Source organism: Leucopleurus acutus (assembly GCF_964270905.1).
Source record: "Leucopleurus acutus genome assembly, chromosome: 14".
Lineage (NCBI taxonomy): Eukaryota > Metazoa > Chordata > Mammalia > Artiodactyla > Delphinidae > Leucopleurus > Leucopleurus acutus.
In genome coordinates, this window is record NC_139156.1 from 25,315,231 (window position 1) to 25,343,176 (window position 27,946).

The following is a 27,946-nucleotide window of genomic DNA, read 5'->3' on the forward strand; positions in this document are numbered from 1 at the left end:
AGGTTCCAGCCAGACCAGAGGCTAGCCGCTGAGGCAGAAAAGAAACTGGAAACGTGAATGTCATAGGACGTGTCACGTCAAAGCCGTTTTTCCAGACAGAGTAAGAGAACTGGGGTTCCGGGAGCTGCTGGGGGGCTAAAACGCCTCCAAGTGGCCAATGTTCCCAACCCCCCAGCAGGCAATTAGGCCTCAGCCTGTCCTCCCCTCTCACCGGACTTCCTTCTGGCTGCCACGCTTGATGAGCATGTCGATGTAGACCGACCAGACATCCGTGCGCTTTGGGTAGGTGCTCAGCGTGTTCTCGAAAATGGCTTTGGCGCGCTCTGCATCCCCCAGCTGGAACTCAAGCTGCGCAAACTTGGCAATCACATCCACGTCTGCAGGGAGAGGACAACTCAGACATAGAAAGCAGACAGATGCCCTCATCAAAACACACTACCCTACAGGGACAGAGTCTGATGCCTGATTCCCTGCTCTTGGGTCCTAAGACCTAGGTGACGACAAGAGGGACAGTGGGGCGGGTTTAGGGCCAAATACACAGATGGGCACTGATCTATGACTCCCAACAGCAGACATCCTACTCTCCGGACTGAGAAGGGGGAATCAGGGGATGAGAGGTAGGCTGTGGGGCAGGCAGAGGAAAAGAATTAGTGCTAATTCCTTTCTGTTCCTCTATCTTCGGAGTTTAGAATTTGAAATGCAACACGAGCTATGTTCATGAGCATATGATCAAGAGAGAGGTAGCCACGTACGCTCCACAAGGCTGTCCTAACACCAGCCCTCGGATGAGGAGACCCCCAACCCTCTGCCCAGATGGGAGACAGCCTACTGTGCCCTGGAACTGGGCCCGTGGGTGGGAACAAGCACTCACGCTCTTTCTTAGGCAGGCACTCGAGGGCTCGCTGCATCACGTGGTGACTGGCCCCAGCCTGGCCCCTCCGCAGAAGAAAGGCGCCGTATTTGATCCAGACAGCTTTCTCCTGCCTGAAACGTTTCAGCATCCGGTTGTAAAGTTCACCAGCTTCCTGTGGGAAAGACGACATAAGCTGAGGAGAGTGATTAAGACAGAGGGGGCAACGGCAGAGACAGGCACCTACACTTGTGGGAAGCTAGACCTGGGCTCAGACTCCATCAGTATCCAGGCCCAATGTCAGGTACGCGGGGGGAAAGGGCAGGCGCACAGGATGAGGAGGGCGCATGATGGGGAGTCTCCCTCCTAAGCCTGTGCCGTGAGGAGGTCCTAAGACTAGAAGAGAGAACGTGAGCATGAGGAGGGGGAGGAGGAGAGATGAAAAAGGGCTACTGGGGTATGTCGCCTCCTGTCGGTGACACCCGTCGGCATCCCAAGGGATAGACCCCGGGGTCTGCTGTCCCTTCCCTTCCCTCATCCCGGCCCCACATTCCCAAAGCGGAGGCGGGGGAAACGACTTCTCCCACCTGGAAGGTGAGCAAGCCTGGGCAGGACTGGGTCCAGATGCGGCTGTTCTCCCCCGAGACTTCCCTGCTGCCTCTGGGACTCCCAGGAGCTCGTTTCTAAGTGGCTGAGGTCCCCCTGGCAGCCGGCCACCTGGCCCAGACTCCTACCTGGAATTTCTCTGACTTAGTGTAGATGTCAGCCAGATGGAGAAAGACCTTGAGAGGCTCGTTGTACTGCACGGCCCGCTCGAAGACCTTGGTCAGTGACCCCTGGGAGCCGTACATGTTTTCTAGGTTCAGCAGGGCCACCCACACGTTCAGCTTCTCCTGCTCCTCTCTGGAGGGAAAGCAGTCAGCACGTGAGCTCCATCATCTTGGCCAAACGAGCCCCCCACTGCCATCGGGGGACCGGAACTACATCCTCCTCCCCAGGCTCCACCCACGTCCTCAGTTCCCACCCCCAAGTGCAGGCCCCGAGAGGCCCTGTCCCCACTGCAGCTCACACAGAAGCAGGAACTCCGACCCCATGGCTGTGGGGTCTGGGGCTCCCCTGGTTTCTGCCTCCACTCCTGGGAAGGAAACCTACCAAATCTCAAACCGGCCTGAGGTCTGGACTGGAAGGAATCTGTGGTCTGAATCTCCCCCCAAACTAAGAGAATGATGCAAAGGAGCGCCATCCCTCTTCACTAGCCTTTGGGAAACCCGCTCTACCCTCTGCCTGGAACATGGTCACCGACATCGTTTTCGCCCAGGTACGTGGAGAGCGTTTTCCCTCTTGTACTTCTGCTCCGAGTGGGGCACCTACCTGAGGGCCCATGCCTCGTGTAAATGTTACCCTTAGCTATCTCGGTGAAGAGGACTATAAAATATAAATGAGCAGATCTATTTCACAGACGGCACATCTCTGAGAGAAAGCCCGTGAACCCACGGGCGCCCGGTGGCAGCCACCCAAACTGCCGCCAGCCTGCCGAGGAGACGCAGCGCCCCCTGGAGAAAGACAGGGCCCCAAGGCAGGAGGGCAGAGCCGAGACCTGAAGGAGATGGTCTTGAGCGCCCTCTCGGCCACGGCCCGGGCCTTCTCGATCTCCGTGGCCTGCAGGTGGAAGGCCATGTACTGCAGCCACAGGATGGAGCTGTTGGGGGAGCTCAGCACGAGCCGGTCGAACTCATCTGCCGACTCCGGCTGCCGCCTGGGGTCCATCAGCGCCTCCTCGATGCGGGACAGCTCTTTCTCTGCCTTCTGCTTCTCCAGCTCCCTTTCCTTCCTGCTTTTCTTCTTCTGCTGTGGAAGGCAGAACACCAAGTGAGCAACCTGCCCCTCAGCCCCGGGGAAGTCTGTGGTGGAAGTCAGGAGCTGGCAGGGCAGCCCCCGAGCTCCGCAAATACTCCCAGCCTGAGACGGCCCCACCCCTCGGAAGAGACACCCAGGGTAGGACAGAGCACGGAAGACGGGCGCCAAGGGTCCCTGCAGAAAGGACGAAGCCCTGGAAAATACAGCACCGTGGCCTGCTCTGGCTTCTCGTCCTCCTCGCTGTCAGAGCTCTCTTCGCGAGGTGGCAAGGCCGGGGTCAGACTGTCCAGCTCCACATCCCAAGCGAAGCCGGAAGACAGCTGCAGCCGGGGTGCTTCTGCCGGCCTGGTCTGCTTCTCCTGGAGGATCACAGGCGCATGTGAAAAAAGCACTGAGCCCAGGCTGCCCCTGTTCTGCAGCCCCTTTCCACCCGGAGGAGCAAGGACTCCCACGGTGCCCAGAGACCTTTTCTCTCCTCCCACCGCCAGGCTAGGCCCCGGTGCACTGGGGACACTTTTAGGTGTGACATGAAAGCTTCCTTTGTAAATAAGTAGATTTAAGTAATATTTTTAAAAAGCTACATAGGCAAACACATATAAACGTGCAGGCATACAACAGCAGTAGAGCTAGGACAGAGGTATGACAGATGTTCCGAGGGTGGCAGGGATGCGACACCTGAAGTCTGGGAAGCCCTTCCACACCTGCCCTCAGTCCCAGTAGCGCTGTCCTCATTTCTCAGAGCAGGACACAGGCTCAGACGGACAAGCCTCCTTTCCTTTGCCCGTCCCCCCACCCCCCTAATTCAATTCCGCTCCAGCTAATAAACATCGACTAGAATGGACTTTCACAGCCCACTCCGCAGGTGAAGCAGCAGCCCTGTTCTCAGGAGCTGCTGACCAGCTGAGGAAACTAGGCGCCCCACCTCCTCACACTTTACAGAAAATGAGACAGGAGGGTGGTGCTGAGGACGGCCCAGCCCTCAGGCAGGGGAGCAGGGACTCCCTGCTGGGGCGGCCCTTCCCCCACATCCAGCGCCACTCACCTGGGGCCGCACACCCGTCTCCTCCACCTCCTCTTCTCCCTCCCGGTAGTACACTTCCACACCGCTGTCGTCCTCCTCGGACGGGGCAGTTCTCCTCTGCCTCTTGTTCCCGCTTTCCTGCCATGACAGGCGGGGACGACGCTGAGCCTGGCTTCTTCTCGCCCCGAGCGCCCTTCGTGGCCCCGGGCGGTACCCTCTCCCCAGCCAAACTCAGCCTCTCTCTGTCTGTGAGGCTGAGGCAAAGAGGCTGCTGGGTGGATTCTGGAAGGCTCTCCTTTTCCTGTGAAGGAGGCCATCCTCCCCGAGGGCCCTACCTGCTCACTGCCGGACTTCGGGCGCGGCCGCTTGCCCAGCTTCTTCGCCTGGGGCTTCCGGGGCTCCTTCTTCTCCTTGCTGGGCAGCTGTGCCCCCTCCTGCCCCTTCCCAATCCTCTTCTGTTTCTGATTCTTCCTCTCCTCCTTCTCTTCTTCTCCTTTGTGGTCTCTCTCCTCTGCCTCTGTTTCCCTCCCCTCTTGCTTCGGAAGTGGCAGTCCCAGGGAGGCAGAAAACACGTCTGGCTTTCCAGTGTCGTCGGCGGGGATTGACAGCTCTACCAGGTTCTCCCGGCGGTTCAGGCTATGACAGGGAGACCAGGCGAGCGGACCATGGGGACAGCATAAGGAGCACAATGGTCATAGCGAGGAGCCCACAGTTTCTGGGCCTGCCCCCACCTGCCTTGGAATCCGTGCAGTAATCTCAGGACTGATTTGCACAATTGCTTGGTAGAAAAATACAGAGGGCAGCTGTGTTATCCCTTCCTCCATCCCCAAAGACGGGTGCCTGTGCAGAGGAAAGTCTCCACAATTGCCTTTAGGAGCTGAGGTAGAAGGCTCCACACAAAGGGAGCTCATTCATCGTTACTTACCACTGCCTAAGCCATTATGTTTATAGTTCACCTCTCCATCTCCACCCAGCGTTCCCAGAGAAAGAGGTGAGAAAGAGAGAAGAACACCTACCTTAGGACCTTGGCTGTGAGCAGCTTGCCTTCGGGGAGATACCTGTCATAAGGGGCATCCTTGGACAGGCTGTACTGGGAGACATGTGGGTACTGGGCCAAACCTGTAACTGAGGGGCCAAGGCTGACAGGAGAGAGAGACAAGGGTCCTGTGGTCAGAAACACAGCAACAGAGTCCCCAGCCAAGCCTAACGCCTCCTCTCTCCCAGAGACTGAAGTTGTGGCGAGGATTTAGGACAGACATAAGGTTCCTGGCACTCAACAAAATAAAGAGGGCTTTGTAAACTGGAAAAATCGTCAAGCGTAATGAAGACATAATTGAAAGATACTCTTTACCCCATATCAGAGCATCACAATGCACTCACAATGCACTCACAAGCTGCTAGAAAGACCAGAAGAAAATGAGGAAACAGAATTACAGCAGGGAAGGCTGTAATCTGGGGGTTCATGGAACATTTACAAATCATGACCATGGATATGCCATATTCTTTGTCAAAAACACGAAACAAGAGTAATTCAAAACTTTTTTGAAAGTATAAAAAGACTTGGAGTTTAAAACACTGGTGGGAACACAGACTCTCCTTCCTTCATGATCCCTCCAGAGATGGTGACCGGGGGCAGCAGCGGGCCAATCAAGACAGGCCCGGGAGAACCCTCGGGGCTGGTCCGCGTCCCCGGGCTCCGCCTCACTCACCCCAAGAGCACACCGGACGGCTGGACGGACTTCACGTAGCCCCTCAGGAGCTGCCCTTCCTCAATATCCTGGATGGAGTTAATCTCAGGATCTGTTATTTTGCCTTTCGTCTCCGGGTTCGTTCTAAAGGAATAAAAGGCTTACTACACATGTACCTCTGACCCCATTTCCCAACCCTCACCCCCAAATCTCCTGTGATAATCACACTTTGTAAGAACACGACTCTGGACCTGTCAGTAGGATATCACCATCAGAGCCCAGCCCTACCCTCTCCTGAACTCCTGTCAGCTGGGGACGGCTTTAATAGTAACAGGGAGAGGCTGAGCAAGCCAGAGGGAGGTTAAACCTCATACATTCATTTCGAACCATGACTTCAGGCCAATCCACTTCACGGCACACTTGTCCCTACTATGGAGCCCTGGGGGCTCCATCACCTCCCCTCACTAGGACCGCCATCTGGCAACTCTGAACACCACTATGGATGTTTGAACCTTTCTTTGGGAAACAACAGCCTGAGCAGACAGGTTCTTCTACAACTGAATGTCCTCAGCTTTTCTGGATAAAAATCGGGGCCGGGCATCAAGGGGGTGAGCAGGGAAGCAAGCTGGGAGGCCCAAAGCTCTGTGTCAGATCCACACAGGCTCTCCTCAGTCCTCTGGGGCTGGGGGGGAGTTCTCCCCCAATTCTTCCCCCAACAACACAGACACTCACCTGGACGATCGCAGTGACAAAGTCAATACAGGGCCTGTAGCGGACAGCACATAACACCTGGAGTGAGAGCAAAAGAGAAGGAAACGCTGGCGCCAGCCAGCACCTCAGGAGACTGGAGAGGGCCTCGGCTTCCCCTCCACAAGCCTGAGCAACAGGCGAGAGCAAGGGCTCTGTTCATACTGCTCACAGCCTGCTGAGGGACTCGGGACAAGCCCCCTCTCTAGGCCTCAGTTTACTAGTTCGTCAAGTAAAAATACCGCTACTTTCTCTCCTCACCCAAGAACGGTGCTGGGAGGAGGAAGCAAGAGGATACGTGCAAGCCCTATGGAAGGCGCACAGAGCCACGCGGTGAGTACTTAGGAGGTGAGACCAGCCCTGCATCGGGGGCTGGGAGGATCTGGTCTCGTGGAGAGAAAGACTCGGCACAGGAAACCATGACAGGGGGACGGCCTGGTACCACTGCCGACTCAGAGCAGTGGGTCAGAGGAGCCCATGAGGGAGGCCTGAGCAGGGGAGGCTTCTGGGAGGGAAACAGGGTTTACTCTTCGGGGGGGTTTCCAAACCCACCATGCAATGGTGGTGTCATGTATACCACCACACAAGGTAGAGAATCTTATCAGTAGAAAGGATCTCAGCAACAATGTAGTCCAAATTCTCCCATGACAGGTGCGTGCCTTTTCTACCAGGGAATCACAGCCCTTAAAGCAGGAAAGGACCAGAAGGGATCATCTGTCTTTAGGCATTTAACCTATTATTCACATTGATAGACGAAGGAATTACAACTGAATGCTACTCATACATTTAACTACAATAATGTTATTTATTTATTTATTTTTTAAGATGTTGGCGGTAGGAGTTTATTAATTAATTTATTTATTTATGCTGTGTTGGGTCTTCGTTTCTGTGCGAGGGCCTTCTCTAGTTGTGGCAAGCTGGGGCCACTCTTCATGGCAGTGCACAGGACTCTCACTATCGCGGCCTCTCTTGTTGCGGAACACAGGCTCCAGACCCGCAGACTCAGTAGTTGTGGCTCACGGGCCTAGCTGCTCCACGGCATGCAGGATTCTCCCAGACCAGGGCTCGAACCCGTGTCCCCTGCATTAGCAGGCAGATTCTCAACCACTGCACCACCAGGGAAGCCCAATAATGTTATTTTTTAAAAATATTTTGCTAAAAAGAAAAAAATCACGCCTGTATTTTGTAAGCCTAAATAAGCAAAGCAGAGATGATCTTGGACTTCCCTCTGACTCATTCTTTTTCTCCTCCTAGGCCCTGGGCATTTTGTGCTCTTTAGCCCTGACAAGTGGTTGAGAATTTACGCAGGTGCTGGTGCCTGGGACACTCGAGACGGGAGGACAATTACTACTTTCCAGTCTCTGCCTCCTGAAGGTGTCTGCTCCACTGTTGGGTAACTGTGGTTGTCAGACAAGTCTGTATTGTATAAGGCTGAAATATGCCTCTCCATGCTAGTTTATTCAGGCTATAAAATGGTTTGAAAACTCTGAGGTAGGTTCATTTTTGTGCACCCAAAATAGTTCATAAAGCACTCCCCAACTGCGAAAGGTCACTGCTGTCCTCTTGCAGAGAACACACACAGATCAATTTTGCTTTAATTAAAAAGATGAATGGTTCAATAGTAAAATGAGGAAGCAACTTGGCCAAGCAAAGCACAGAACAAATGTAAACAGCCAATAAACATGAAAAATGACCAGTAAGAGAAATTCAAATTAAAATGCGAGACCAATTTCAGCCTATTCAATGGCAAAGATTAAAAATTAAGAATATCTGGGCTTCCCTTGTGGCGCAGTGGTTGAGAGTCCGCCTGCCGATGCAGGGGACACGGGTTCGTGCCCCGGTCCAGGAAGATCCCACATGCCGCGGAGCGGCTGGGCCCGTGGGGCATGGCCGCTGAACCTGCGCGTCCAGAGCCTGTGCTGCGCAACGGGAGAGGCCACAACAGTGAGAGGCTCGCGTACCGCAAAAAAAAAAAAAAAAAAAAAAAGAATATCCAGTGCTGACAGGGGTGTGAGGAATGAACAGTCATATTTATTGTTAATTGAGATAAAAATTAGCAAAGTCCTTTTGGAAGACACTTTGGCAAAATGTATAACATTGTTTGACCCATCAATTTTACTCCTAGGAATTTATTTCACAGTTATACTTTCACTAGTATCCAAACATATGTGCAAAGATATCCACTTCAACATTATTGTCCATCAACAGAATTGTTTAAATAAACTGTGATTTTTTAAAAAACACATCATGCAATACTAAAAAAAAAATGTTAAAAATAAGGTAAAAGAACAAGGCTGATTTTAATATACTAGCACAGGAAAGAAAAAGTGTATGCTAAACTGCCGTGAGAGAAAAGCAAGCTGCAGAATAGCACATAAAATGAAATTCTACTATTACGTACGGGCACATTATACCTATACATGTTAGAGTCTTGAAAGATAGAGATCAAAGTATCTAATGGCAAAAAGTGGTGGAGAAAGAGAGGAGCAACAGCAATTTTCATTTTCCATTTTATATACTATTTTTTTCTGGTACAAAATCACACATCTATAATTAAAAGGAAAACAAAAGCAAAAAAACCCCACCAATCCCACAGAGAGCTGAAAAGAGGAAGAGAACTCAGCCTACCTGACAATCTTCTGTGGGGTAAAGTTTTCCAGGGGCGTCTCTGAGTAGGAGTCACTCACGTGAAATATACTGACTCTTCCGATCTTCCCGAAGGGGAACGAGACGGTCAGTCCCTCCTTGGGAAGCACCTTCACCACGCGGCCCATGGCCACTTCCCCTTTCTCGAGCTTGTGAGGACCTGGCAGGAGAATGAACCAGATTCAGGGAAGAGGAAATGAGCCAAGAAAGAAGCCGAGACACTGGCCAACCAGAGTCCAGGGGAGGTGGAGGCGTCCAGACTCGGGCTGTCTAGGCTGAGTGGACCTGAATGATCACACAGACCCAGATCACCATGCCATGTGGTCAAGAATGCCAGGGCCATGTGGTGGACAAGCCTTTCTGAGAGACCAAGGAAAAACAACTGTGTAGGTAAAGGTGACTCAGACACAGGCCACAGAGCAAAGCCCCGAGAGAAAAACTGTTCCAAGGACATAGCCACCACACTAGGCTTTCTAAGGACTCCGAAACCCACGGCATCCTTCAACCTGGGCAATGACTGAAGACCTCTTCCCGACCCCTTCCACCCCCTCCCTTCCCTGACCAGGTCCCATTTCATCACCACACCTATGAGTGAAAGACACAAGAAGGCCTTGGAGGAATCTGGGCCAACCACGGTGGCCTTCAGGGCCTGGCCAATCCGGAACTTCTTATCTGGATGTTTCAGAACCTGGAAGGGCAAGAAAATTCTTCTGATGTTTGAGGAAAGGCCTGTCATTTATCCAAAACCACAGCATTTAAGTCTGCACAGTAAGTATCTCCCACAGTACAGTTCCCTGTACCCACTGTGAGCACACACCAGACACTAAGTTGAACTCAGGGAGCTGGGGTTTCCTCTCCAGGGGTCTCAGGCACACTGACCTTGAAGCTAAGAGAAGTGAGCAGTAAGGGAATTCTCCCCCGGATGTCTGGAGCAATGTCCACCTCAAGCCATTTCTTAACCACGTTGTACTGGGGGAAAAAAAAAAACAGGAGGAGAAATGGGATGGGCAGATACAAGCGTCTCTTCTCTTCCCTTCACCAAAACAGACTCTCCCAAAATCACAGGGCTCAAAGAGCCCAAAGCCTACATTTTCCCAAGGAACAGGAACGCACCAATGCCCCTGTCCAACCTCCACTTCTCGCAGGCTTCACTCAGAGTCTAGCTCAGAGCCTTTGCCAGCCCAGCAGAACATGCATCTCTCCTGGTGCCTCAGCTGATTAGGAGGCAAAAAAGGCCTCAGAGATATCCTCAAGCAGTAGGACCAATCCCACTGACCTCTGTCGCCTCCCCCAAACTCAGTTGTGCCCAGTGAACGTTAACCATCTTCAGGGACTAACACCTTATTTCTAAATCAATTTAGATTTTGCTATTGACACAGTGCTCTGCCCTAAATACACACCCCAATTTTCAGGTCAACTCAACAAAACATTTACCAAGCAGCCACTATGATAAGTAAAAGCCAGGCCCTGCCTTCAAAGAGATTACAGTCTGCAAAGAGTAAGTCAAATGAGTATGCAGGAGCACGCAACAAGTAAGAGCGCAGCATGTTACGGGACCCTGTAGGAGAACTAGTAAGAAGGGAGGGTTATCTGTGCTGCACCCTGGAGGGTTGTAGGCAGTAAGAATAGACAGTACTCCCAGTGTAGAAATAAAGACAAGAAGGGAAAAAAATAGAGGAGGTTTTCAGCATGACTGGTATACCAGATTCATAAAGTCTGATTATGAAGAGCTTAAACACCACTCTAAGGCATCTTGGGTTTATGAATGTCTACAGACAAGAGGTAACTAAAAGGATCAAGCACCACAGACATACTCAGATACGTGCTCATGGAGGAAGAATCTGGCAGCAATGAAGAGGAATTATCCCTCAGGGTCAAGCCCAGACCAACCTTCTCTCTGATGTATTCCAACTGGTACAGTTCTCACTGATCCCTTCCCTTTACTCAACTCCTGTTCCTCTTGGGGTTAGAACACATAACCTGGCACCCAATTATATACTGTTTTGCACTGTTCCCGAACTTTATAAAAGGCAAGAATCTAAAATCCAACATTTTATTTTATTTTAAATAAAACATTTTTATTTAAAATATTTGTGTGTGTCTTCTGATAAAACTTTATTTGTGGACACTGAAATTTGAATTTTACATTATTTAAAATAAAATAAAGAACTGTTTTGTAAGCCATACATTTAGCTCCTTGATTAGACCAGAAGTTTTCTAGGAGCAGAGGCCTTCTACCGTCTTCTACAAACCAGCATGGCAGCAAACACAGAAGCAAAGTCTAGTGCAAATGGTCATTGTCAGTTTCTCCCCGTTTTCTTCTGTAAGAGGGACAGCATCGCATTGCAGGGCGCGCACTACTCACCTTCTTCAAGAAGCAAGTCACAGCCTGACCAGCCTGGTACTGTTTAATCTTCTCCAAGCGGCTAACAGAATGAGTGTTGAGAGCGGTGTGGCCATCCTTCTCCAGCTCACTGGTTGCAGAAAGGCAATGCAAAGAGTAAACCAACCTCTGGATAAGCTTCTAGCTTGAAACCATCTCCCTCGAGTGGCCATGGATTGATTTTACAGGACTCTGCTAACTCATACACACCCACCATGCACCACCCCCCGGCCACTTCTCTCCTTAAAGGGGAATGAATGTTCACAATACCTGCGTGAAAATTAATCCCTTCCAATTCACTCACCTAAAGCAGGGAGCCAACAATAATCTTTATAAGTATAGGAAACAAAACTATTTTACTTCTTTCAATGCTTTAGCTACTGCTTTACAGTTTGCAGAACTGTTTCACAAATAATCTCTCACTGAATGTGACAACACTCTCATGTGTGAATCAAGTAGGACAGATACTTTTTTTTTTTTTTTTTGAGGTACGCGGGCCTCTCACTGCTGTGGCCTCTTCCGTTGCGGAGCACAGGCTCCAGACGCGCAGGCTCAGCGGCCATGGCTCACGGGCCCAGCCGCTCCGCGGCACGTGGGATCTTCCCGGACCGGGGCACGAACCCGTGTCCCCTGCCTCGGCAGGCGGACTCTCAACCACTGCGCCACCAGGGAAGCCCAGGAAAGATATTATTAAACTCATTTTATGCTACAGACCCAGGAGTTGAAGTCAGAGTTCCTGATTCAAAAATCCAGTGCTCTGTGCCCTATGCTACCTCGGCATTATCACTTTCTTGATTCTCTTTTTCTTCTCAGAAAAGCAACAAGGAGATGCGGTCTGAAAGTTATCAGTCCACAAATCACTTCAAAGGAAGCACAGAATTCCCACCATTCCAACCAGCCCAGCTTACCAATTCAAATTTCTAAAACAAAACAGAACTCACCAGTAAAATGGTACAAGTAATACTGGTAAAACTGTAACGTGTAATAGCAAGTACTGGTGAATATAGGAACACAGAAAACTCATACACTAGTAAAGCTGAAACACACCCAGCAATTCCACCCTAGAGAAATCCCTGCACATGCGCACAATGGAACGAGTTCAAGGATGTTCACTGTGGCATTGTGGAAACAACCGTAAACGTCTTCCATCAGCTTGAAAATATATACCGTTTGGCACAGGCACAGGATGGGTTACTGTTTTAACTCTAGGCCCCAAAATGGAGAGATGGCAAAAACAAAATTTTGAGTGAAGAAAACAAGCTGCAGAATATTAAGCACAGCATACTATTTATGTAAAATTTGAAAACCATACAAAATAATATTTTGTGTATATATATATATATATATATATATATATATATATAAAACGAAAGTATAAAAGCAAGAGATGGATATATGTCAAATAATGGAGAATTCATCCTCTGGGGGTGAAGGGAGAAGGCTGGGAAGGGAACATCTGTAAAATGTTATTTCTTAAAACACACACAGAACATCCATGTGCCTGGCACTCTAACAGATAACTAACAGATAATTTACATTCATTATCTATAATGCCTTTATACATATATATATGTATAGTTAGGATAAAAAAATTTATTCACTCAATAGCTGATACGGGAATGCCTCTGTTATGAGCTGAACTGTCTCGCCCAGTCCCCCAAATTCTTATGTTGAAGCACCAACTTCCAATACCTCAGAATGTGACTGTGTTTGGAGACAGGGAATTTAAAGAGGCAATTAAGTTAAAATGAGGTGGTTAGGGTGGGCCTTAATCCAACACGACTGGTGTCCTTATAAGAAATTAAGCTACAACTCAGTAATAAAAAAACAAATAACCTGACTGAAAAACAGAACTGCAACAGACATTTCTCCAAAGTAGATAATACAAACATCCAAGTGGCATAGGAAAAGGTGCTCAACATCACTAATAGTCAGGGAAATATAAATCAAAACCACAGTGAGATATTAACCTCACATCTGTGAGGATGGCCATTATCAAACAGAAAATAACAAGCATTGGCAAGGATGTGGGAAAAGGGAATCCTTCCCTGCACACTGTTGGTAGGACTGTAAAATGGTGCAGCCACTACGGAGAACAGTATGGAAGTTCCTCAAAAAACTACCATATGATACAGCACTCCTACTTCTGGGTATGTATCTAAAAGAATTAAAAACAAGATCTCAAAGAGATATCGGTATATCCATGTTCATTGCAGTACTATTCATAATAGCCAAGGTGTGGAAACAACCTAAATGTCCATTGATGGATGAATGGATAAAGACAACATATATACACACAATGGAATATTACTCAGCTTAAAAAAGAAGGAAATCTTGCTGTATGTTACCACACGGATGAACCTTGAGGATGTTGTGCTGAGTGAAATAAGCCTGTCACAGAAGGACTGTGCAGGACTCCACTTATATGAGGTATGTGAAGTAATCAAACCCTAAGAAACAGAAAGTAGAATGATGGTTGCGAGAAGCTGGGGAGTCAGGGGGAAATGAATGGCTATAGAGTTTCAGTCATGCAAGATGAAAAAGTTTAGAGATCTGTTATATAAAAATATGCATATAGTTAACAATACTATAATGGATACCTAAAAAGTGTTAAGAGGGCAAATTTATGTTATGTTTTTACCACAATAAAAAAATGTGAAAAAAGAGGATATTAGGACATAGATAAATACAAAGAGAAGACCATATGAAGACACTGGAGAAGATAGCCACCTGCAAGCTAAGGAGACAGGCCTCAGAAGAACAAACCCTGCTGATACCTTCATCTCAGACTGAAAGCCTCCAGAATTGTGAGAAAACAGATGTCTGTTTAAGTTAAAAAAAAAAAATTAAAAATAAAACACAAACACACATAACAAGTATGTGTTATCTTTTTTCTTTTCCCAAAATGATTTTAAACTGACTCTCTTAAAAAAAAAAAAAAAAAAAAAAAAAAGGTGGGCATAACTACATTAATGGCAAGAGAAAACTCAGTGACTAGCAGGAATTCCAGAGACACATGTAATGACTTCTGAACTGCTCTGCTCTCTTAACTTCCCCCCCTCCAAATGGGTAAATGAGCAGGTACCGTTTTATCTAGCTTGAGTGTCCCTCACCAACCCTCAACTCAACTCGAAGACACACGACATTCTCTTTGGGCACAAGAGCTCCATATACAAGTGGGAATGAAAATATGATGGCATTTCGTAAGTCAACACCGTCAATTAAATAAATGTTTTTCCTCCTGACTTCAAAACATGTATTTTAAAACATAAAGCATTTGAGAAATATAGCAACAATAGCATTATGTTTATACTAAGTTTCTCAGGGGCCTTGATTAACATAAAATAATTAACAATACAACATAGGTGCGTGGAGGAGGGGGAAGATGTGCTAGAGTTTTTTACCTGTCCATCTGTCTATCTGTCGTTATAACTCTCCATCCTCCATCTCCTCTATGGAATGAACACATTTCCTGGCTTGGCCCGCACTGCCACTACCAAGGACCACCGCTATGGCTCACACTAGTCTCCATAGACAGGAGGGTGGACCAGCAGAGCAGTGATAGTTCATGAGAGGCTCCAGACTCTGAGGGTCAAGAACCATTCAGGATGTTAGTAAGTCTTCCCACAATGCTCACTGACTCACCCCTTGCAGTATTCATTAATTTAACATACCTACCCTTAGCCTGGATAAACTACTTGACCTTAACCCTTAATTAAACAAGACGTCCAGCCTCAGAGGTGAAGACACCACAGACTAAAACAACGAATATGAGGAGGTCTCTGTTTTCACGACAAAGGGACACAATCAAATCTACAAAACTAAGGAAACCACAGATTAAGCAAACAGGAACGTGTGCATCCACCAAATCTCATCATTCTGGTACTAAAGGGCTTACTTTCACATCCTTCAAAGGAAGCGTTGTTAGCATCCGGTACTTCAAGGTTCCAGGAGTATTTCCCTACCTCAGACACAAGGCTTCTCAGAACTATTCCACTTCTACTCTGATCCCTTCAGGATGCTGACCAAACCCTATGCTCGGAAAGCTGCTTAAGAGGTCTTTCCATGACATCCTAGGCACGTAAGACTTACAACCTGGATGGATCTGGGCCTGACCCTGCAGAGGTTCTGGCACAGTCACGTGTATCTAGCTTCAGTCACTGATGGCCTATCAGTTCCTACAGGCTGGGTTTTTTTAATGGGGGAAGCAGAAGCAGACAGGCCCATAGATCAACATGCTTGAGATCCTCTGAAAGAATGACCCCAGACAAACTGGATCCACCACTTCACGGAACTACTAGTTCTACCAGTCCACCTAGAATCCCTCGTGGAACATCCCTCTGCAGAATCCACCAGAACGTGACCTCAAGTCTCAGTCACCAAGCAGTGGTCTATTATCAAAGAACAAGCATTCTTGGCTACCTGGTGTTTATTTAGGGAATTACTGAGTTCTAGAAAATTGAGAGCAAAAATGTTTCTTTTTGTTACATGCCAACAAACAGAACTGCAATCAGCCTTTAAATTGATACTTAAACCCTGAATACAGCTTTCACGTTAATTCTCATATAATCCCTCTAACCAGCTGTATGAGAACCAGACAAATATCCCTCCTGGAGAAAAAAAGACAACCTGGAGAGAGAGAGGCAAAATAAGTCTCAACCCGGGCTGAATCAAGCCTAGAACTCAGGCTCCTGACTCCAAGCCCAGCGCTCCTTCCACGAGACCACCGGAGTTCCCCTTACCTGGGCCGAACACTCAGCTCCGGGATGGTTCGAATAAATCTGGGATGACTTATTGGGAGAAACCTGGAGAAACAAATAATGTCAAATCATTTCTCTTATTCTCTGTAACACCATAATCGGGAGACCAGAATTTCTAACTGCCCACTACACCGAGCTTAAAAACCCGCCCACTCCACTGCCACACCGCCCAGTGGTAATACCAGGCCTGAGGGCTTCCATTCTCATCGTTTGAGTAAATGTTAAGGAACTGGCTCATCTGATCTTTTAGGGTTGTCATGTTAAACCCTGAAAAGAATTTTCCAACTCTTTCATTCTAAAAATAAGGAAATTGAGGTCTAGAGAGAACAAATGACTTACTGAAGATCCCACAGTTACTGAAATTAATATGCAAATCATTGGCTAGACTTTGAATTCTCTTTTTGGTTTTCTTATAGCAAGGACTTCTGCTGCAATAACACACTGTAACTAGATTGAAAGTAAACGAGTATAATTAAGGTATGCTGTGGAGGATGGATTATAGTAACTGCTGACACATACAGAGCAATAACTATGTGTCAGACAACACACCAGGCACACTCAGTGCTAGGTGTTCTCTCTTCCAATCTTTGCAATGGCCCTGCAAGGTAGTCACTACCATTACTCTCACTTTACAAATTAGGAAAAATAAAACTCAGAGGGCTGAGTAACTACTTAACTCCTGGTCGCATAATTTTAAGTGGCAAATCTGGAATTCGCCCCAGATCTGACTCTAAATCAACGCTCTTAACCACTACATTATACACCATTAAAAAATAAACACATTTGGTGAATATTTTGGTTAACTGAAAGAAAATCTAACGTATGCACAACTTTTTGGAAACTGCCTCGGTTCCCATGCCTTCTCCCACGATTACCACCATCTCCCCTCAAAGCCAGTCCCTCCCCCAAAGCCTCCATACTTGAATGTCTTCATGTCTCTCCCGCCAATCACTCGGGCAGTGACCTTCTTCCCAACTTTCAGCTTGGCAGTAGGAGATGTGCCCACTGGAACATCATCTAGAATGTGGGAGGCATGGATGCAGCCAATGATGCCATCTTCCAGGGTCACAACCACATGGGTGGGCTTAATGGACTTGACGGTCCCTGTGACCACGTCCCCAATGGACAGGGTGTGCTTCCTTACAGTCCCTAAAACCAGAGCTGGATCTACTTCTTCATCCTCGTCGACCGTCTCAGAGTCCTTCCGGGTCTGTCTCATGGTCCTTTTAGCAGCTGGCCCCTCAACGGCCAAAAGAAGACCTGTCACTCCTGGTTCTGTGGTCTGGAGGGTTAGGGAGACACCCTGTCCCACCTGCAACTTCTCTGAATCAAAGCGGAAGGTGTCGTTGAGGTGAGAGGTCAGGGAGAAAGCTGCTAGCTGGCCAGTCTCTACCAAGGAGGCAAGGGCAAAGGGTTCCTCCAAGTACTGCACAATCGCCTGGTGCTCACTGCCTTTCTTCAGCTGGAAAACAGAAAACCCACCATCCCTGCTTCTTACAGAGCACAAGGACTTGTTCCTCACCCACTGGGCAGGGTAGGTCTGGGAAAGTCCTCTGAGTCCAGGGGGCTCAAGGCTAATCTGAGCTGTAACAAACTAGCCTCCACTCCCTGGACCCAGCTTTCCCCTCCTGTACACTGAGGCGATGTGACCACACTCAAGGCGCCACATCAGGATCACCTGGAGTTAGCCTCCGTTTTGAATTCAGATTCTGAGATCCTATCCTGGAACTAGTGAAAGCAGAACTTTAAAGGTGACTGTGACGCACAGCCAAGTGACCTCTAATGGTTCTCCAGCTTTAAGACACTGTGGTTCCCCCCCTCTTAGTCCTGCAGCTAGCTCTCCACCCAGTTTATTCACTCACTCAACAGAGACAGTCATTACTGAGAGCTTATTGTGTGCAAGGCATGTAGCCTGTCTTTCTCCAACATCCAACCTGTGCTCATGCCCTTACATGCACTAGCTCCACTCGGATGACAAAATGGGACAGGGACCTGCTAGAAAGCTTAGTGAGGGGTTAATACTGTTTTCTATTTCTCTTTGTCTCTCAAAGTCTTAAAATTATAAGCAACTGGAGGTTAAGGATTACATCTATATAATTCTCCGTAACATACCCTATGCGATTAGGGGATTAATAAGTACTTTAGACGATGATGAAATATACGCGTCATCCGGAGAAAGATACCACTCATTTTAAGATTTCCCTTGAACCCATTCTTTGCCCACACAAAAGTGGACAGAAGAGGGTGTTAGACGAGCAGCCTGGAGGTCAAAACTACCCACAGACATGTTTTGTTTGGTTCACATGATGTTTAAAAAGAAAAATAGTTTCCAACATTTCCTACATTTATTTCAAATAAAAAATCCACATTCTGCCTTCTCTTAAAATTCAAAGACTTCCCAACACTAGACCCAGATGTTCTCATGTGGCAACAGTGAGATGGAACCGAGTAGTCTCTGCTCCTCTGCGGCAGTGCGTGCACTCCGCAGTCTGTCAGTCCAGGTGTCGAGTCCTACTGTCACCACCCCCTAAGACACCTGGCCCACTTCACTCATCCAAGCACCTGCTTGGCCCTAATCAGGGTGACCACATGATTTACAGCCCAAACCACAGTGAAAGTCACTGCAACTAACAAGCACACCAGGGGAATTCCCTGGCGGCCCAGTGGTTAGGACTCGGTGCTGTCACTGCCAGGGCCCGGGTTCAATCCCTGGTCGGGGAACTAAGATCCTGCAAGCCGCGTGGCTCAGCCAAGAAAACAAAAACAACAAGCACACCAGGGTGACAGGTACACCTGGGAGTGACCCAGACAAACCCAGGCACACGGCCACCCTGTCTACAGGTATCTGCGAACCACGTGGGGTTGAAGGGGTGTGTAAAACCTTTGAAACCATGGGAATGGAAGTCCTCAGTCAGCAAGCTTACCTTTTTAGCTTTTCTATTCACCAAATCGTGGCAGAGGGAAACATGTACTTCCAACTTCAACATATCAACATTTAAGACCACAACCTTCTTTTTCTGCCCAGATTCCACCTCCTGCCCTGCAGTGCAGAACCAAACACAATGTGATCACCCTCCTGGAGCAGGGGCGAAGGGAGACAGCATCTCTCCAACAGCCCTGCACAAAAAGGAAAAGTAGACCTATGTCCTAGGTTTACATGCGCTAGGGAAGCCAAGGGTCTAGCTCCCATAATTCACATTCAGGTTGTGTCAATTTATGCAACCTGGTATATAAAAATCTAGATTTACCCAAATACAACAATAAAGAGATTCATACCTAAACCTTCTTTAGTATGCTGCTGTCTTCATTTGCATTTACACAAGATAAGCATGCCAAAAACTTCTGCTGTATCAGCTCATCTATGTATTTGGAAATTCTGTACCCAGAAGAGGAAGCAACGGGCAAGTGGTTTCCCCTACAAACCATGATGGGCGAGAGAGATGCACTCACCTGCCCGATGATACTTGCTGGCTCTTAGGACCAGGCCGGGCACTGGGCCCTCACTGAACAGTACAGAGCCGTCTCCCAACACCTCCTGCACCTCTAGGTCAAGGACCATCCCTGGGGTCATCTCAGCCAGCGTCTGGATCAACACAGAGTCTGCCAGAGACCCAAAGGAAATAGGGATTAACAAGATGAAATGACACTCACCATTCTTTTCCTTTGGAAATATGCTGACACATGGAGGACATTTCCAACATGGAGCGTTGGAACCACTACGAAGGCAAAATTGCTCTTGGTAAAAATGTCTGATATCCATGAAAATTCCCAGTACAGGCAGAGACCTATGCCCCTTGCTCACCCCACATGGCCATAATTCATGGAATAGCCAACGAATGCCAGAAACACATGCTTTGCTTTAATTTCGGAATTTTCATTCTTTCTGTTTGGAATCTACCCTCTCAAGGTTCTTATTCCCAAATCCCATCAGGGTTCCAACAAATCTACACAATGGTTCAAAGCTTAGTAGAGTCAGACTAATAACCCCCCCCCCCAAAGTCTTCTAGCAGGTCCCTGTTCCATTTTATCATCCACTACACATCTGATGAATAAAGGAACAAAAAGTGAAGAAGTGAATGGATTCACAACAAACGCAAACCTGAGGTCACAGAACTCAGGGAAATTTTGATTCTGAACTGGGAGGGAGCCCAAGGGGAACTTCTGGGATACCAAGTAATGACCTTTTATCTGAATCTGGATGACAGTTACACAGGGATGTTCACTTTATAAATGTTTACTGAGCTGTACTCTAGAAGATTTGTGCACTTTATGGAGATCCTACTCCCATCAACAAAAGTTTACCCATGTTTTTTTAACGTCGGGAAGACCAACAACTCATGGGAACAGACTGAAGACGCACACGCCCCACCCCTGGCCCTCATCCTCCGCCCTCCTGCCCCCACCTCGGTTGCTCATGAGGCTGCGGACGCCCTGCCGCTCCTCCAGGCACTGGCTCAGGAGGAGGAGGCTGGTGGCAGACAGGTCCCCCCGAGTGCAGTCCGACAGCCGCAGCGACAGCAGCATCCGCTGCTTCTCCTCGTCCACGTTGGTCACCTTAGCAACCACTGTCTGCCCCTCGACAAAGTGGTCACTTGTGGAGGTCACAAACTTGTCACTCATGATCTAAAAGGGAAGAGCGGGCACAAAATGAAGAAAGGAAAGGAAGTCTCTATTAAGACAACCCACTTGAAACACCCAGAAAGAAGTGTGTGAGGCAGGAGATGGACCCCAGGAAGGTCCCCCCAGCCCTCTGAGCACAGCTCACCTCCCTTTTCGTAAAAACACAGGAGGCGCCCTGGCTGCCAACCCCGCCGAGAAGGCCCCAGAGCAACTCTCTGCCCCTCACTGTGCATGTTTCTGGGGCCCTCCCCCCCTCCCATTGTTAAAATTGTTCTGGCAGGGGATGCAAATGGGACCTGCCCAGGCAAAACATCAGGGGAACACACCTACGGAAAGGACGAAACACTTATGAACTGTCTGTGGCAGGAACGAGCGATGAGCCCTTTGCTCACTACCGTCTTACACGGGCTTTGGTAAGACTCCTCTCCGCTCTGGGTGTCAGTTTATGCAGCAGGCCTGAAAGGGGGTTCAACTACGGGATCGCTAGGATCTTTTCCAGTCTGAAAAGTCTGCTATCCAATGACCTACCCAATGCTGTAGAATGAAGTAGAAAAGGTGCCCCTTCCTCCAGGACATAGCCCTGAGCCAAGACTTACAGGCTGGGCAAGAGGACTGCAGACTGAGTCTCAGCTCCACTCCCCCTCAGCCAGGTGCCTCTGTGTCATGCCCCTGAAAATCTTTCAAGAGAATAGATTCTTTCCCACCAACCCTCAGGTTCCATGTCCCTGTTGTCTCCCCTCAAAGGCCCTTGTGCAGGGAGGTAAACTTACAGCTTTGGGAGCCAGTCCACTAAGGCCTGACGGGAACTGGACGAACACACCGTAGTCCTTGATGTTCTTCACAAAACCAATGAGCAGCATTCCAGGATGGATTTCTGAGAAGCTCTTGGGATCCTGGCCACCCTCTACTGCAGACACCAAAGCTGGCTTCCTGCAAAGGAGCTAGTGGCACTTCGTCAAGGAATGTTCCAGAAAGGGCAGATGAGCTGTCCATCTCTCCCATCTCCGTTCTCCACTCTACACCCTCTCTACCACAGTGATTCTCTAAGTGTGTAGACCAGCAGCATCAGCATCACCGGGAACTAGCTAGAGAGGCAAATTCTTAAGCACCAGCCCAGACCTACTGAATCAGACACCTGGGGGGCACGGGGAGCAGGCTGTGTTTTGGACCAAGCCCTTCAGGGGATTCTGATTCACACTGAAGTCTGGGAATCACTGTTTCGTTCCTGCCCTTATTAACTCACCTCCAGATTACCGGAGGGGACCTAAGGGGAAGGCTCATCCCTGTGGTTTGGCAGCTGGACCGGCTGTGACACCATCCTCCTGCCTATCTTCACACTAACGAACCCTATTTCCCCTCCTCTGCCTATCTCCACTCTAAGGAGAATCGATTTTACATTCTGCAAGAAAGGAGGCAGTGTCTTCCTTCTAAGCGCCCACACGAAGACCGAAAGCAATATTCTGAGACCTATATCCCAGCAGAGGGAGGTGGAGGAGAGAAAAGAGGACAGCAGGTACTTATTAACTGTTCCAACTCAGGGGTGAGCACTGAGTGCCCCAAGAAGGCTGGACGTGCCACTGGGAGTGTCCTACTGGGCCTGAAGTGCCACGTGGCCCTCTCCCCAACACCCTGGGCTCCCCCTCTGCCCTGACCACCCGCATCTGCCAGCAGCACCTCGATCCTGCTCTAACGCCCACCAGGGGAACAGAGGCAAAGTGCAGGCTTGCCCACTGGTTTGGTCTGTGGAGGTATTTCTGCAGTCAGAGGGCCGACTTCTTTCCCATGGAGTTTCCAACTAAGAGCAGAGCCTGACCCGGAGTTCCCCAGCGCCCCCCGCCCCACCGAGGGCCCACAGCTCCCACACCTCCACCTCCGCGGCCCCCCAGAGACCAGTAAAGGATACAACACGCCCCTCACCCTCGCTCAGACACAGGACTCTGTGAAGGGTGTCACCTGCCTGGAGCCAGCAATGCAACAGTGGGCCATTGGTAACGTGGTCTGACAGATGAGACGTGGGAAGGAAGCCGGGGATGTTGTGAGGCAGGACAGCCACCTGCAGCCCATCTTTGGTCTTCTCCAGAACCTTCACATCCACCAACTACTCAGGGAAAAGGAAGACAAAAAAGAGCGCTTGTCTTGAGCAGAGAGCAACTCGTGCGGGTCAGGTAGAGATCAGAGGCATCGAGTGTCTAGCCAGGGATGACTGAGAGGTCGCGATCAGAGAAGCAGCTTTCTCCCACGCCCCACCCCACACTCCCAAAGACCCCACAGGCACACCCCCCCCACACACACAGCAGGACCCATCTGGTGCTCACATCACTCCTCTCCCAGGTCCCTCCACTGGGTCCCAAAGGAAAGACAGTTTTGCAGGCTGGTCCTAGGGACCAAGAGGAAAGAGGGCAGCAGCACAGTGCTGACAAGCCACACCGTAACCGCACTTTCCTTCCTAGACAGTCCATCTGCTCTGACACACAGCCCCAGTCTTATCTAGCTTCCCTGATCATCCCCCTGCATGGCTTCCAGCACCCCAGGTGTCAGTGGCGCCCTGCTCTCTACCACCGTAACTAAAATAATTTGTCTGGAGAAGTCCAGGTACCTGCCCAGCGTTAATGGCTTTTTTTTTCTTCTGACTGTGTCCCGCACATTCTTCCTTCGGATCACCTGACAGCTTGAAGGACAAGAGCATCCTCTCTTTGGATGGCTCACAGTTCAGCACTGCAACCTTCACCACCTGGTGAGAAACCACACCTGCTTGGCCCTGGAGAGAGGTGCCCCCCACCAGCACCACAGAGGCCTTGGGTGATTCGCCAAGACCCAGGATCAGATCAGAAGGCAGTGAAGAGAAACGTACTGAGAGCTACACACAATCCCCACAAGTCAGCCTTTCGGGTGACAAAAGACATGAATGAATTTTGGGGTATAATCCCAAGTTTTAAAAAATCACTTTTTCCTAGACAGACCCAGACTCATCAGATTTAGGGCAGTGCCCCCTTGTGGTGATAGTGGCCTCAGAACAATTTCTGATGTGAGGGACACTAGTGTATAACAGGTGAAGATTAATTTCTTCTAGGTTGAGGGCCTAAGGTTTGTTAGTTTGTTAGCATCCATTGAGCTCCCTTGAGGGTTGCTCTCTGTTCTGTTCCATCTCCTCCACTTAGCTGGCTCAGGCCCGCTACCCAACATGCTCTCTTCTGTAACCCTTAAAACATAGCCTTCCTACTCCTTCAAATCTGTGTTCATGGGGTCACCAACGGTAGGAGCCTATCCAGGGGAAGGTTACCTGGCCAGTGTAAAAGACACTCTCTGGGTCAGGGATATACTCGGCACTGAGCTCATGCCTGGGCACCAGTCCCTGCACGTCATTGTAGAACTTCACAATGCAGCCGTAGTCCTTGACCCTGAGGATAAAGCCGTGTGTCTGCAGACCAGGCTTAGCATCAGCATAGCAGGTAATGGCAGGAAGTTTGGACTCAACCAGGGTTTTCTTCAGGGTCATCATCAGCTTCCTGGCTTCAGGGTCACAAAGCAAAACCTAGGGAAAGGATACTGGCCGTGACCAAGTCATCCATTACCAAGAGAGCCACTGAGCTGGTCTCTGCATTCCCCTGAGAGCCATGATCAGTCCCTAAAAACCTGCTCTTTCTCTCTGAGAATAATAGCTACAGACCATCCCCGCTTCCTGCTGGATGACGACCTAGGGAGCATTCATCTCTATTTCAAATGTACTACCTCCCAAAAGTCCCCTCCTGGGCCTAGAGCAACACTCACCATCCCAGTGCACCTCCAGAGAGTCCTATGTCGGTTACTCCTACTCTGCCTCCGCTCCCTCTCCCTCCTGGACCACTGCATCCCGTCTAACAGAATGAATGACTGAACCTTTACCCCCTCAACAGTGTTGCGGACTAGCTATAAACTAAGACTGAGTGCGCCAACCACCTCTCATTCCTCAAAAAGTCATCTCCTCGAGGGCAGAGAAATTCCTCTATTTCTAACTTCCTGACCCCACCACTATAAAACTTTGTACCAATGGGTAATCAATATCTTTGTTGAGTCCATAATGAAATAAAATGAAAATAAGAAAATCCAACATTCTAAGTGTCTGCAGACACCAGGCCCTAAGCACCGTGTATTATCATGTCTAATCTTCACAACTCTGTGAAGCTTCTCTCAGGATCCAAGCCTTTGTTATAAAACACTCAAGTTTCGGCAGCTTTGGTTGGGCTATTTCAGTGCCTGACACAACCCGTGCTCCTCCTCAACCTTCCAAATCCTACCCATCCTTTCCAGTTCAAGCCCCACCTCTGCCAGAAATCTAGAAGACATTATTGTCAAATAGAGATCAATTCGAAAACTGCTTCTGCCATTTATTAGCTGTGTGACTCTGGGCAAGATACTCTGCTTTCCTAAGCTTTCATTTCTCCATCTGCAAAATGAGGATAACAGTACTTCCTTCATAGGGCCGTTTTAAGGATGAAATGAAGTAAGGCGTGTTACGATGTGCCTAGCACAGCAACTGGCACAGAATACATGTTACATGGTAGTTGCTATTGATCATATTGATCATCATTGATTATCAATGATTCTTGCTGCCCCAGCCTACCCTCACCTCCCCGTTCTGAGATATGACCACAGCATACAGCCTGCACCAAACCACCTGGCCTGCTCTCTTCATGTATGGATATTTTAACTACCAATTATACCATACAATTATCAAGGGCAGGGACCCAGCTTTCTCTTCCCAATGCCAAGCGCAGGACTGCAGATATTATGTGGTCACTTTGCGGAAAAAGGCAGAAACTTCAGCTGAGAAGCATCATTCTCTTCCCATATGGCCAAAACCCCACCAGCGACCCTTTAGGAGGCTCACCCGGCACTTGACCTCATCCCCAACGTGGTACTTCTTCTCCGGATTCTTCATAAGGATGTCGGCCAGGTGCATGGGAGGTACCAGGGCCCTGATTTGCCTGCCCACCTTCACCAGCATCCCATATGGCTTTATGGTCATCACTTTGCCCTAGGAAAAGATGCCATGATGCCTCAAGAATATCTTTCCTATATTTCTTACAACAAAGCATCTCACTCCTCTCTTTCGAAGCTCAGCTTCCTGAGGTAACTGTGCCTGTTATTCCAGATCTCATAGGGACAAAGCACATACCCCAGTGATCCTGATACAGTAGGGTTTATTTATGAGAAACTTCACATCTTTTTGTGTGAGGATCTTCTTTCAATCTGCCTTACAAATTCATTATCCAACCGAGAGGATTATGTCTCCTAAGGAATGAACTCTACATATAAAGGGGAGCTGCTCAGTTGGGGCTAAGTGGTTGGACAGGCGCAGCAACTGGCTTCTTACTAATATCCCAGCTGGCTCAATTATCAAAGAACTAACTTTTGACCTGGTCTAATCAACACCATCAAATCCCAGGACTGATGACCTACTGCCTCTGCGTAGTGGGGTGGTACTAGCAAGACTTTACCTTGAAATTAATTACAAGTTACCCAAGGGAAGAAAAAGAAATCCCAGTTAGCAGGCCAAGAGAAGGAATATGACTTTAAACGTGTTCACGTGAGGACTAATGAGCTGACAGTTAACCTGTGAACTAAAGACTATCTGAAGGTGGTGGAGTATCTAATTATATGCTTGAGGTCTTACCTTTACCAAGGCCCCAGGTTTGATGTCATGATAACTAAGGAACTGAGCTTCAATAACAGACCTAGAACAAAAGGCAAATACAAGATTAAATAAATTAGGACAGAGGCTGCCTAAAATTCAGGGCTACCAAAATCATGTTGGCAAGAAAGGAAACCCTCACCAAGCAAGGCCACGAGACACTGTGGGCGTGCGCTGCACAGGAGCACACCTCTACACCCCGCACAAGTTAGTGACAGACTTACGTCCGCAGAGAGAGCAAAGCCAGTTCATCCATTTGGCTGTAGTCGATGATTCTACACTTGTGAGTGTTCCCTGGCTTGAAGGTCTCAGGTTTGAAGACTTTCTTAGAATTGGAGAGATGGCTGAGCTACAAAGTACCAAGTGATTAAGGACCAGCCAGAAGCAACAGATCTGAGGCAATCAGACATTAAATCAGACATGGAGTTGACTCAGTACATTTGTCACCTCCCATAAAACCAGCACTCTTGATTACCTGTTAAAATCATTGCTCTAACTAAAGAACTGCTTTGTACTATCACAGGATCTCTATAAAGTCAGAGAAGAGTCTAGATCATGGGTCGATAAATTACAGCTCACGATTAAGTGCCTATATTTGTAAGTAAAAGTTTGACTGGACCACAGCCGTGCCCTTTCATTTACATACTGTCCTTGCTGCTTTCAGGCTATAACAACAAAACTGAGTAGTTAGGACAGAGTCTGTATGATCCATAAGCCTAAAATACTTACTCTCTGGCCCTTTAAAATAACTTTCCCAAGCCCTGGTGTAGATCCTAACTCATTCTTATACCTACCATCAACCAGGTATCAATTAAGGCAAGTCAACTTGAAGGCACTCTAATATAACAAACAGACCTTGTTCTAGTCCTTATGAACTGTCTGCCACGTTTGGGGAAATTCAAAAATAGGAAACTAATACCCAGGGATGAAGGAAGCAGAAAAGAACTTGTGTCCCCAAAGTCCTTCTGGTGATAAGATCGTGATGAAACAAAGAGCCTCCTTACCCGGGCATAGGCCAGAGCCCCATCCGTCAGCCTGAAGGTGGCCCCGGCACTGCCGAAAAAGCCCTGGACAGGAACATCATCCAGTACAGCTCCCAGCTGCTGGCAAGAAAGCCGGGTGAGTGGACGCCCGGGCTGCAGGAAGACAGCGCGCAGGCTCAGCCGTACAGCTCTGGTCCGAGGATGGACGCAGAGGACACAGGCCCGTACCTAGGCAAGGGAAAGGGCATAATGAGCAAGACAAGGCACACCAGGGACAAGGCACCCTGGAGCAGACTTTCAGGAGTCAAGACTCTCCACGTGTTGGCCACGCTACAGATGTAAGTACTAAAATCAGCTTGTGCGATCAAACAGAATGTCCTAGAGGAACTATGTCCGACTGAGTCAACGCTTACACAAGGCCAGGAAGACATATACCAGGGTCCCCTCAACACCATGAGGCTAATGATACATATGCAACAGGAGCCACGTACTGGCATCACTATATCAGAAGCTCATCTGAAACACCAGAAACAGCCTGCTCTGATCACAAGGCCATAGCATGTAAAATGTCTCAACTCTGCAGACAAATATGGCTACAAAGAGAAAAAAATTACTAGAAAGAGGTTCACCAAAAAATTAACAATATTATTACTAGGTGGTGGGAAAACCTACTTTTACTTAAAAAAAATAAAACAACAACAGAAAAAACCAACAAAGTCT

At 48.6% G+C, this 27,946-nt stretch overlaps 1 protein-coding gene across 2 annotated transcripts in view; it reads right to left on the bottom strand.

The window, feature by feature from the left end:
• PDCD11 (programmed cell death 11) overlaps positions 1 to 27,946 on the bottom strand; it is a 41,728-nt gene that overhangs the window by 821 nt on the left and 12,961 nt on the right. The window contains exons 9-35 of one of the 2 annotated variants that reach the window (XM_082854386.1): positions 27,248 to 27,454; positions 26,468 to 26,592; positions 26,226 to 26,286; positions 25,440 to 25,586; positions 23,853 to 24,104; positions 23,169 to 23,303; positions 22,476 to 22,670; positions 21,343 to 21,513; positions 20,356 to 20,575; positions 19,403 to 19,552; positions 18,877 to 18,992; positions 16,873 to 17,414; positions 15,935 to 15,997; positions 11,175 to 11,283; positions 9,689 to 9,778; positions 9,395 to 9,497; positions 8,792 to 8,969; positions 6,149 to 6,205; positions 5,438 to 5,560; positions 4,745 to 4,867; positions 4,064 to 4,364; positions 3,750 to 3,866; positions 2,917 to 3,066; positions 2,448 to 2,695; positions 1,585 to 1,753; positions 872 to 1,025; positions 212 to 377 (exon numbers count right to left, since the gene is read on the bottom strand). In XM_082854386.1, the coding sequence (XP_082710512.1) occupies positions 212 to 377; positions 872 to 1,025; positions 1,585 to 1,753; positions 2,448 to 2,695; positions 2,917 to 3,066; positions 3,750 to 3,866; positions 4,064 to 4,364; positions 4,745 to 4,867; positions 5,438 to 5,560; positions 6,149 to 6,205; positions 8,792 to 8,969; positions 9,395 to 9,497; positions 9,689 to 9,778; positions 11,175 to 11,283; positions 15,935 to 15,997; positions 16,873 to 17,414; positions 18,877 to 18,992; positions 19,403 to 19,552; positions 20,356 to 20,575; positions 21,343 to 21,513; positions 22,476 to 22,670; positions 23,169 to 23,303; positions 23,853 to 24,104; positions 25,440 to 25,586; positions 26,226 to 26,286; positions 26,468 to 26,592; positions 27,248 to 27,454 (4,472 nt within the window). Of the gene's footprint in view, positions 1 to 211; positions 378 to 871; positions 1,026 to 1,584; positions 1,754 to 2,447; positions 2,699 to 2,916; positions 3,067 to 3,749; positions 3,867 to 4,063; positions 4,365 to 4,744; positions 4,868 to 5,437; positions 5,561 to 6,148; positions 6,206 to 8,791; positions 8,970 to 9,394; positions 9,498 to 9,688; positions 9,779 to 11,174; positions 11,284 to 15,934; positions 15,998 to 16,872; positions 17,415 to 18,876; positions 18,993 to 19,402; positions 19,553 to 20,355; positions 20,576 to 21,342; positions 21,514 to 22,475; positions 22,671 to 23,168; positions 23,304 to 23,852; positions 24,105 to 25,439; positions 25,587 to 26,225; positions 26,287 to 26,467; positions 26,593 to 27,247; positions 27,455 to 27,946 lie in introns of both variants that reach the window. The other variant, XM_082854385.1, reaches the window with a different exon arrangement.